At 37.6% G+C, this 12,136-nt stretch overlaps 1 protein-coding gene across 2 annotated transcripts in view; it reads left to right on the top strand.

The window, feature by feature from the left end:
- The window catches only part of ARHGAP15 (Rho GTPase activating protein 15), a 590,073-nt gene that overhangs the window by 463,549 nt on the left and 114,388 nt on the right, over positions 1–12,136 (top strand). For both annotated transcript variants that reach the window (XM_087435123.1, XM_004423853.3), the window contains one exon: positions 2,023–2,157. In XM_087435123.1, coding sequence (XP_087291249.1) covers positions 2,023–2,157 — 135 coding nt within the window. The remainder of the gene's footprint in view (positions 1–2,022; positions 2,158–12,136) is intronic.

The following is a 12,136-nucleotide window of genomic DNA, read 5'->3' on the forward strand; positions in this document are numbered from 1 at the left end:
TGTTTTAAGCAATAAGTTGTACAACATTTTTAGAACATGTGTTAAGCTATTTCTCTAAGAATGAAGCTCTTAACAAAACATAAGCACTCTGCATGAGATCTTAGCAGCAAAGTGCTTAAAAGATAAAGTAAGAATTGGTACCATGGGAAGAACACCAGCTGTAGAGCGCACAGGTCCATTATGAGAAGTATGGTAGTGGGTAGGGAGAAAATGATTTAATCAGGAGTAAAACCAATTTTATTATAAGGGCACGCAGGGGGTGTGGCACCATAGTGAGAGGGACATTTCAAAATATCTGACAGATTTCAACAATGTGAAAACCCCGTTCTTTAAAGTGACAGTAAACCCCATCAGGTCTCCCTTTTTGATGCTATTGTTAACAGTTGACTGTTTAAAGCTGGCCTGCTAAGATGCTGTCGGCCTATTTCAATAGTGTGTAGCCAAATAAAAGACTAATTGTTGAAATACAATCAATCAAAAATGATTGCAGGGCAGAAAGAAGGTCTCGTCTGCTGATTTTTGTTGTGGATCATGTTATTGTGTTATGATTGAGGTAGGAATGAAGACTGACAGGGAAGGGGAAAACAGCCCATCTGAAATAAACAGATGCACCTTCATTCCTTCTCTTTGCAAACATCCTATTGAGCAGGAACATCACCAACTAGCCCTGGAAATAATAGTCCATTTAGAAAAAAAGATCTGATAAAGATTTCAGCTAGTATTTTTAAAAGGACGTGAACACTATTAGCAAAACAGCCCATGCAGAGATTCCCTACAGTGACAATTCTCAGCTTTCCTCACATTTTTGGTGCAAATTCTCCTCTGCATTCATAAAACTGACACCAAGGGGACATGTGAATGTGAGCCCAAGACATCAGTTAAGAAACAAAATTCCAGTTGACCGCATACTTGCTAGGTTCTTGCCAGGATACTAGGCTTTTCAGTGAACCCCCATGTTGTTTAAAATAATTAGCTTTAGTTTTTGTTAAGCCCAGAATCCAAAATCTTTTCCGTGTCGGATGTTTAGAGAGACAGATACTATGAATCAGCAGCAATGCTTTTGTGTCTTGCTTCCTTTAGTTGTGTGTAAAGATGTCACTTTCAGACCCTATTACATCCACTTCTTGGATGAGAATGATGCCAGACTTTCATATTGAGGGCGAAAAGATAGAAAATAATTGCCCACGCCTCTTTATTTCTTCTAAAAACTTCATTTTGGCATTTATTTTCTTTAATATTTAAATGTCTCAACTGACTCAAGCTTCCCAAGCAAACATTTCTGTTGTTTCTAATAGGAGTTGGTAAGCACTTGTGGTTTGTCTTTAGTGTGTTATCATTTTTGACAGCTTTGCATAGCCTACGTAGGCCAACAGGGGTCTGTCTAATATTGTTGCTGGGCACATTTTCCTCGCTGAGATGAAAACTTAAAAAAGATTTTTTTGAAGCAGTAAGAAGGAATTAATATCCTTTCTCACTCAGTATTCTATTCCTTGCTGACTTTATATTCTGCAAAAAAAGGAAAAAAGTGTTACCCATTATTCCCTTGTACATAGCAAGGCTAACACATGTAAAGCAATAACTCATTTTCTATTGCCATGTTTAGCATATGTCTCCTGTTGGCTCAGCAAGGCCTTTAGGCCTGTCCCTTGAGCCGGCCATCATTGGCAACTCTTAGCCCCTCGGCCTCAAAACCAAATAGCTTTGAATCATGTTGAGCTGTGATGCTAATTTTCATACTGATGCATTATGGGAATAAATGTATCTGACATACTGTGTCAATGGCACTGTCTCTTTGTGTTTCTTGTTTTTTTGTTAGCTGCATTCCTACAGATGGTATTCCATTGAAAATGTTCCCTTCCTACGGAAAAAGGGGAAAAAAAAAACATGCACAGCACCAAACCTCTAGGTGCAGAAGGCTGTTAACGGTTGCTGATGATAGTAGGCAAACATTAACATAATAATTAGTGTCTTGTAATTGTTTCATTAAAACCAGTTGTTCCATTTCTCCTCGTGTTTTCCCAGAAGAGAAGCTGAATTTGGACGACAGCCAGTGGGAGGACATCCACGTTGTCACCGGAGCACTGAAGATGTTTTTCCGGGAGCTGCCGGAGCCGCTCTTCCCTTACAGCTTTTTTGAGCGGTTTGTGGAAGCGATCAGTAAGTACCTCACAGACGGGAGAGTTGGTGGAATAACCCACCAGTGTGGAATTATTAAGTACGTAATAAGAATGATGATAATAGCAATCATGGAGGTAATAATATCCTCAATGCTCCACATCTTTCGTTTTAGTTTTTGTGTTTTTCATGGCTTATTTTTATTTCTGGCCCTGCAATATTATCTGAATTTTTTAAAAAATTAAGAAAAAAACAGTAAAGCATCCTATTTAGAGTGGCCAATGTTCAACTAAGCTTCCTCAAATGAAAATAGCTTCTCAGGGAATCTGCTTTAAAGGGGTCGCCTTTGGCACCCCCAGCCCTTACCGTTGTATTTTCAGAATTGCACTGAGTTTAACTAACTACAAAGGGATCTTGAAAAAGAACTTAAGTGAATTAAATATTACATTTCACTAAAGAGGTGTTAAATCATCAACTGAGGCATCACCTTCTCTAGACTAGTTCACCCTTCGCCCGCCAACACTAGTAAACAGTTGGCTGCAGTTTACTTATGAGCAGTGTGAATATTAAATTAAGTAATGGCAAATTTCTTCTTAAACTGGTGACTTAATGGGAGGTTGAGTTTTATCACTGACTAAGCAATACTCATTGTACATTCCTTGAAGCTTCCTTTTCTATTATTTTCTCATTCATAAAACACACACAAACATCCACACTTAAGCAAAAATGAATGAATGAATGAAAATCTTTCCAAATGCGAGAAAAATTCTACTACTGATTCTTGGAGAAGCGACTACTAGTACATCTCTAAATTTAATATCTTAGGGTACACTTACTATAATAGTGGCAGCTTAGAAAAAGTGTCCTGGCAAGCAAGCTGATTCAAGGAGGAAAAAGACAGACAGAAGAAAGAAAGGTAAAATTAAAAATCTTGCAAGCCTGGCGGGAGCTTAATTAAAGTCCAAACAAGAAAAATCACCAAGAAAAAAAATGCTCTACTTAGGACGTCTGATCCTGTATGGCCATGTGTGCAGTGTTCCTATTAGTATGAGTGGGGATTTGGGGAGCCCATGTTGGAGAACAGCCCCCCAATATGCCCTTTTATTCTGTTTTTCATTTCACAAAAGTCTTTATACTTGTTTAAAGCTCTGGCAAAATGATATCAAGAGGAATGAAGCAGAGTTTTTCTCCCAAGATCTTTCTCGTGTGGTCTGCTCACCAGTTCAGATTTTGTTGTTGCTGTTGTTGAATGTAGTAGCACTGCTCTAACTTTGGGTTTTGGGGTAAGGCTGGAGCTCTTATCCCCAGTCATAACTTATCATTTCATGAGCCTTCTGCTTCTCAAGAAGAGCAGTATTTTATAGTTCCCAGGCTCTCTTAACTTCTTTTTAAAAGGAGGAATAAAAACAAAGTGCACAAGCATACATTGCAATAACAGCTTATTCTGATATTCTGTCTTGGAACATGCAAGCATGGAAGTTCACTCACAATGCTAGGATAGTGTTCTGGAAGGAAACTGGGGGGACTTGCATTTGGATACCTATCTCTGATTTTGTAAATTTAAAGAAGTCACACAAATTTCGCATCATGGTCTCCGTACTTTTAAGTGAGGGTTATCTTATTTGGAAACATACTTGTACATGTGCTGATTTAATGGCTGTGATATAGGATCCCCATCATTAAACCTTCCCTTAGTTCACTTGATTCTAAAGATATTAGGCAAGCCATTCCGTTAGCTTAAGAGATTTGAGAAGCAGGCCTTCAGAACCCATGCGAGGATGTGTCCTTTGAATTTCCATAAAGTATGGGAACGTCTCTGTACTATCCTAGGACTCAGGTCCCAACTGGATAGAATTTCAGAAACACTGGCTTGGTCAGAACTGAACAAGGCAGAGTTGAGCTAGGAAGCATGCTATTGTGACTGATGGCTATTGCAAGAGTTTTTGCCAACACCTATAAAATGGATTATGATGAGAATGAATGAGATAGCACTTAAGAAAGTCCTTTAAAAATGTAAGGTATGGTTTAAGTGCTAACAGTGTTTCTTCAGGTGAACTTTGTTTGAGAAAGCAATCTAGAAGTGAAGAGACAGAAGAGTCTTCCCTCACTGTTCAAGGCAAGGAGAATCAATCTCAACAGCCTTGCCTTACCTCACTCAGAATAGTACTTATCATTTTTTTAATATGTAAAATGGAGGGACTAACCGACAGGGTAATATGGCTGAGAAATATGTTATGATCCTGAACAAAGACATATGTTTACTAACCCACATATTTTTGGCATAATCTTGAAGTTAGTTCTTGTGTTCTAAACTCAGCTCTACGTTGTAGTTCGTATTTAAATATCCTTAGGAAATGGGAGAAAGGCCACCTAGTTCCTTGGCAAAGGTAAAACCACACCAGAGGAGGTACTTTTACCCCATTGTGCACCAATGGAGTAAAAAAAATCTTTCGGACTATAAAGACATTCATATCCAGTCCCAGAGGGGTGCTGATCTTCCTCATAGCTCTCACCACCTTGTGTAAAATCTATACAGTGAGAAGTTCAACAGACATGCCCGTGAGTTCTTGGCTTTTTATGGAATGAATAAACTAGGCATCAACCAGGTAAAGTAGATTCACAGGGGAGATGACCATATATGCTGGCTCTGGGCTTCTTTGGCCATCTTCATCCTTCGCTTCTGTGCTTTGTACTGTGGGAAGTTTGACCCTAGCCAGCTGTATTTCTCAGATGCTCCTGAGGGCTGGCTTTCTGCAGTAGAAGCCACTAGCAGTGGAGAGCAGAGGGAGGGGGAAGGAACAGACCAGCCAGTTTATTAGTTTATCCTCCACCTCCTCTCCCTTGCCCACTCATCTGCCTTAGGTAGCTTCTGTAGCTGAGGATCCATCTCCTCCGTGGCTTTAACTTTGGCTGGACAGGCCCACTCTGGTTCCAGGTTCCATCAGGTGAGGTGGACCCTCCTTCCTTTGCCCCTCCAGCCTGGTAGTGTCTTCCTTCAGTGGCTAGTTTCTTGGTTACTTCATTCTTCCTTGTTTGGCTCTCAGCTTATTCATCAGATGGGTAACCAGTTCCCTGCATCAAAATAATTCCCTCTGTTGGTATAAATACTTGAAGTGATTTCTGTTCTTTGATTAGACACTAGCAAAACATCATGCCAGTCAAAGTCATGGTTCACGTAGCTATAATCTTATTTCTCTTTTCTCTTTCGCTACCCCCAACCCAGTTTGTGAAGCCTTACTATTTTTATTTGGCCCCAAATTGAGAGATCTGGTACCCTTCCCCAACAGAGTTAAAAGGTGAATAGACCAAAACGAATTTTACATCCAACTGGAATGTTTTGCCTCTGAGGAGGAAATGTTATTTCATGTACAAGCAACTAATGACCACTTGTACTATTTGAATTACTGTTAATTCTCATTATGTGCTTGAAAGTCATCATTACATATTCCAAGAAAAGAGAACAGAAGGCATTTACTTTTTAAAATAGTTTCTTTTTGGACCAAACACAAACATTAATATGATAAGAACTCGCAATTGCCATAGTGATCCCCTGTCTGATAACACTTATTGGGGTAACAAAAACACAAGAGATTGTTTTATATTTCAGAATCCAAGTACTGCAGCTATTGATCTGAAATTCTATACTTGGGGTCAATGGAGCTGGGTCACCTGCAGGTTATTTCATGGGGATTTAACCCACTGACTACAAGGATTTAATTCCTTGGAAATGACTTGTGCTGAAGGCATTATTAGTACTGTAAATGTGAACTCAGTACAAAAACACAGTATAGAGTTTTATGATAGGTGATGCAATCTTGTGGCTAAAGGCCTGCAGGGGGTCTGGACATTTCCAGTATATCTAAATCCTAGGAAATATACTAAGTTTTATCTCTATTCCCATCTTTTTCATTCTAGTAACTCTACAGATCCAAAGAAAAGAGACAATAAGCAGTATCTTTTCTGTTTTAATATCTGCATTTTTCCAAAATCCCAAGGAAAGGGAAAGAGAAGAGAAAAACTCATTGTCATTTTTTACAATTTTCTCGTTTGATCCTCAAAATAACAAAGCAAGAGATATGGGAGGAGTGGAAAGATCATGTGGAAAATAATTTCTAACTTATAAAGATACTACCACAATTAACTAAGATAACATTTTCTTCATACTAGGTGTTCAATAAATGATTTGAAAGAAATTGATTTTTCAGAGGAGTAAAGCAAGTCACAAAATATTTCCCAAGTTCACATGGCTCAAAAGATTAGACTTAGAATTCAACTCCAGACTCTAAAACATAAATACTTTCCATCATCCTACATTGCCTTTCTGGGACTGTTTATCTAAAAGAAATCTTGCTTGAAGAATAACTAACTAGCTGTTGCCAAATATCTGTCTGTTAACATCAACCTATATATCCTATGTTATTCTGTATTAAGACCACAACCATTTCTATCTTTCTTTTTTAACTAAGGTTAGAATTAAATTAAATGATCAGAAATTTAGTATTAGAATTTTAGGTTAGAAATAAGGTAGAACTTTCCAAGAGTGAACCATGTTTCAATATTTACTACTAGATATTAAAAGTATTGCTGCTTTAAATGTCGTCCTCTCTGAGAATATTTTCACCCTCCACTGTACTATTTTTATAACCAATTGCTTACCCATCCCCTTTTGAAATTCATTTAGATATACATAACATTATTTTCCTATTTCATATAAGTAACTAGTTCAAGCTTAAGTGTTATTAGTATTCTTTTCTATAGTTTTTCACTTGTATCAAATTACAGCGTTCAACAAACCAAATTTTATGGAAGAGTTTATGATGGAAAGTGATAGATTGGTCTCCATCACGTCACATCCCCAGGCCTGCTCATGAGAGGAAGCGTCATTTAATTATTTCAATTTTTCACTCTTCTAGTCGTTATTTTCGTAACTCTAGATAACATCTCTACTTCTTGATTTATCAACTATCGATAATACCTAATTTGCAATATTAATTTCTTCTACTCCACTTCCTCCAACATTTGATAGTCACATTATTATATTTGGATGTTAAATAATACACGTAAACCCCTGTTTCTTGTTTAATAAACACTCAACAGTATCTCCTAACTTCCCTTTGTAAGGTGAGTATATTTTCCTTTCCAACCTTTCCTTTACCTCTCTTCCTGTCTTTCACAATCATTGGTCATTAACTCCTTTAAATTTTAATGGTTGTTCTAAGACTTCAGTTATTTGTCCAATTAGAAAACTAATAAAGGGCATTTATATTTTCATTCTTGTGAGTCTATAAGTATTGTTCACTACCTGTCCAAGTGGTTTCACAAAGATTCCTTCTCTAAGGTTCACTGTCACATTGTCTACACTTCTCAAAGGCTATTCCTCACCAGGTCAAATAGAATCTATTTTATATACACTCCAAAAATTGCTTACATTCTTGGCCACATTTGGTTCCCTTTATAGCTGGATCATGATTTTCTTGTGTAGATTTTTAATGTATTTTTCTGGGAGTTTGTAATTGCTTTTATTTTTCCTTGCTTCTTTTCTTTTATAATGTCCTTATTCTTTTCTGACACTATTGTACAAAGTCCCATTTTTCCAGGATGCTTCCTTTCTAGAGCCCTCTGTCTTTCTAATTCGTATTGGAATGGTTGCTTCCAGGACTGCTTTAGGGTGCTCAGCCAGGGATTTCTTTCTACTTTCTAAGTGAGAGCCACTGTTTCCTAGAGGACATGTGTATTAGTTTCCTATTGCTGCCATAACAAATTACTTCACACTCAGTGGCCTAGAATAGCAATGATTTATTATCCTACAGTTCTGTGGGACAGAAATCTGACACTTGGTCTCACTGGGCTAAAATCAAAGTGTCCGAAGGGCTGCATTCCTTTCTGGAGGCTCTGGAGGAGAATCCGCTTCCTTGCTTTTTCCAGTTTCTGCAGAGGCTGCCTGCATGCCTTCGCTGGTGGTTCTTCCCTCCACCATCACAGCAGCAATCACACAACATCACATCAGTCTGACCTCTTCCATAGTCATACCTCCCTCTGACTCTCTTCTACCTCCATTTTCCACTTTTGAGGACCCTTGTGTTTACATTGGGCTCACCCAAATAATCCAGAATACTTTCCCCATCTCAAAGTCCTTAACTTAATCACATCTACAAAATCTCTTTTGCCACGTAAGGTAACATATTCACAGGCTCTGGGAATTAGGGTGTGGACATCTTTGTAGAGCCAATTTTCTGCATACTGCGTGTTTTTCCCTCTCTAAATTTTTACAGGTAGCACCTGCTCCACCTCCATGTCACAAATGATCTTAATCCATCAATTTTCATTTGCTTTTCTGAAATCCAAATGATCATCAGAGTTGAGATGCCAGTAAAATTGTAGATTGATTAGTAGATGAGATGGAAGAGAAATGACCTCACGTATTTACTTACAAGATGTGTTATCTATTATTTGTAACTCAAGCCTGAGCCAAAGCTCATTTACTCAAGGACTATCTGATAATTTTATTTTGGTCACCTTCTTCACCTCAGCTTTTTGGTGCTCATATTAAAGCATGTGAGTGTGCATTTTTTGATTTGTTATATTCTAAGTTTTCAAAGTTGCCTTTTGTGTGCAAAAATAATTACTCCCACCTCTGAGCAATGTTCTATACGTTTTCCATCATGGGAACGCAGTCAGTGGTAACTCCTCGATCAAAACAACCCATAGTTCCAATATCAATTCCTTTACTATCTTTTCCAGTTTCTCTTAAGTAAATAGTATCTATAATGTTTATTATATATATCATGTTTGTTATATATATCATGTTTATTTTATACATGTGCATGTACGTATATATGTACATATATGTATGTACACAGAGCATGTACATATGTATGTAACAGAGTATGTGTGTATACATACATAACAAAGTATATATGTATGTAACACAGAGATTAGGCAAGCCAATGATAAACTAAGACAGTAATGATGTTGCATACAAGTCTTCAATTTGAAGGCTGTAGGCACACATGCATTTGAAGACAATATATTTTTTAATGTCCAGTTTTTGTAAACACTGATTAATTAAGAAGTAAAACAAATTGAGAGAAATAGTATCCATAGGATTGAGTACCATAAGATTGAGGCTATTATTCACGAAAGGTAGAGCATACCCCATGCCTAGTCCTTAAATATAACTCATACTCCTATATATCTGCCCGTCACACGATCCTTGTATAAAAGTGATTTAAATTAAAGACATTGCCCTGTGGCAGAAAGTATCTATTGCATGTCCTAAAGTTATTTTCTGAGGCCATCATGCCATTTTACCTTTAAAGTGTACTTTCAATAAGTAATTGGAGAAAAAGCCAGTCAAGTATATTTGCAAATATTTTCTTTACTCTTGACTTTATCTTGCTCTTTGGTCAAACTATTTCTGATGCATCATCAACTCCGTGATGACACTCTTTGGGAGAAAAGAAACAGAGCTTGCAAAGCACTTGACTACAAACAGTTGCTAAACATGAAAGCATGATAGTGACAAATTGCCTCAAAACCAGAGAAAGTAAAAAGTAGGGTTTAAAGGGTCACCACCATGAAACTAGAAATTTAAAATAATGTAGTATAAAAATAGCCTCTACAGCACCATTTCAAGGAAATTTGAAAGTAAAATAAAGGTAGATTTTCCAAATACTCCCCTTCTACTAAAGTTCCCATTGCAAGCTGACATTCTCAGAGACTTGGTGAGTTTTTTGTTGTGGTTGCTTTTTAATCAGTGTGTGTGTGTGTGTGTGTGTGTGTGTATGTGTGTGTGTGTGCATATGTTTCAGCAAACTAGAAATTTTATGGCTGATGCCTAGCCTGTCTCTTAACTCATTCTAATTATATTCATAATTAAATTGTAAAAAAATAGTTGACTAGAGCCAAATGGCTTGCACAGGTGTCTTTTTGTAGGAATGGTTTAGTGCTAGATAATAAACAACTGGACCTCCGTCTACTTAATTTGGCTTAATGAAAAGTTCTTTATAAGTAAAACTAGAAGGTGATTCAGAACTAAAATTGGGCCTTGACTCTGAAATTAATCGAGTGGTAAGACACCAGCTCCATTAGAAAATGTGATGCTTGTCTTTTTGCTTTTCCTTAAAACTTTACTTTTATTTGCATTCTTTTCTTCCATATCCTTGAGAGGTCACTTTTCAAAGCAGTAAACTTCTCAAGATGAGCAATCAGCCAGTCAGCCTTCATGAGTCAGCTTCCTAAGCATCACCGCACCCACTGAATAGACATGCTTTTTAAAAATATGTAACAAAATGCAGAATTTCTCCTCAATACCTCAATGGAAAAACAGTTATCTTGACCCATTACTCTAATAGTAGATTCAAGTGACTGGTTTTCGTTGCCTATTATCAGGTTCACCGCATCAATCGTCCTAATGAAATTAAGGGTTTGTGGCCTTTCATTTCACACTGAGACACCTGCCTCATTTCACATTCTTGGGTTGATCCCGACACCACATTACGATCACCACTGAGGGGCCTTCCAAAAAAATTTTCTGCCCACCCACTCCCAACTCTGTCTTTGGCCACATCTCCAGGAGAGTGGCCTCTTCTAATTCCCCAGTAAGTTTTTTTCTCTCACTCAATCCAGTGTGGTTCTAGTGATAAAGATAGGCTAAATGATATGACTGGCTTGCCATTTTGTTTTGAGGAAAAGCCAAATTCTTCGCGAGGTCTTCGAAGCCCTACATGATCTTGTCGCCCACAAGTTCTCTTGCCTTGCCCATCTCATTTAAGCCCATTGGTGTCCTGGATCTTCTTTGAATACCCCATGTACATTGAGGGTCTTTAACTGCCTAATCCCTCTACCAGTGGCATGTCCCCAGATTGCCGCTCACATGTTAACTTCTCAGTGAAGTCTACTCTCATCAGCTAAACTAAAATTTCTATCTGCACGACACACCAGAACCTCCATTCAAATCCTGATTCCACTATTTACTACCTGTAAGACCTTGAGCAAGTTCTTAACCTTTCTACACCTCAATTTCCGCATCTTTAGAATGTATGTAAAAAGATTATTTTCCTCATGGGGATCATAAGAAATTAAATGAAATGCTAATCATGACAAAGCCCTTATTTACAGATTTTCTGGCACATGGTATTCAGTAAATATTAGGTAGTTTTAAATCAGAATACAATCAGACCACACTCTCAGATGACCTTTCTGTCCATTCCCACAAGTGTTTGCACTCCTCCAGTAAAGTTGTCTTAAGTGATACTTATGGCCATCTTTATTCTGCTTTAATATTTGTTTCTAGAATTCCAAATAGAGCCAAATATGTTTAAGATAACACTATAGGATATTCTCTTACTTTACAATCCGGGGACTCCCACTTTCTTTCTTTTTCTCATTTGTTCTGTCAGCTGATTCCAGTCCCAACCCCACTTGATTAGTCCAAAGCCTATCACTTTATTATAGAACATACATCTTAGTCATAACCCAGAGGCTAACCATTTTCTCCAACCTGATGCTACCTTGCTTCTATTAAATATTAGTAAATCTGTGACATTCTCAGTGGCACCACAAGAGACAACTTCAAAGTAATACTTTCTCCCAGTTGGGAAATTAGCTGTCTTCTCCCACGTGGGAAATTAGCTTCCTTGCTGATTGTGAACCTGTGTTTCAGCTTGCGAAGGTCACAGAATCATCAGTAGGTGAGAAGTTTAGGGTGTGGCGGGGAGGCTATATACCAGCCTGTGCAAATATTTGTAACACTGTAGATCCTTCTCACAGATAAAAACATTAAAAGAGTTATCAACTAAACTTTGTTCAACAAGAAGTCTTCCCTCCTCATATACACACATACATCCAGGGACACACACACGCACACACACTCATTCTCCAAAGTTGAAATGTTTCATATTTCTTTTCAGATTTCACAACTTATGGTATTCTAGCTTGAAAAAGGTAGACTTATTTATTTTTTTCTTACAATTATCTCAAGATAACTTTCATATTACCCTCTCTTGAGCTATATTCAAAG

Source organism: Ceratotherium simum, chromosome 9 (assembly GCF_057802395.1).
Source record: "Ceratotherium simum simum isolate JZ-2026a chromosome 9, ASM5780239v1, whole genome shotgun sequence".
Taxonomy (NCBI): Eukaryota; Metazoa; Chordata; class Mammalia; order Perissodactyla; family Rhinocerotidae; genus Ceratotherium; species Ceratotherium simum.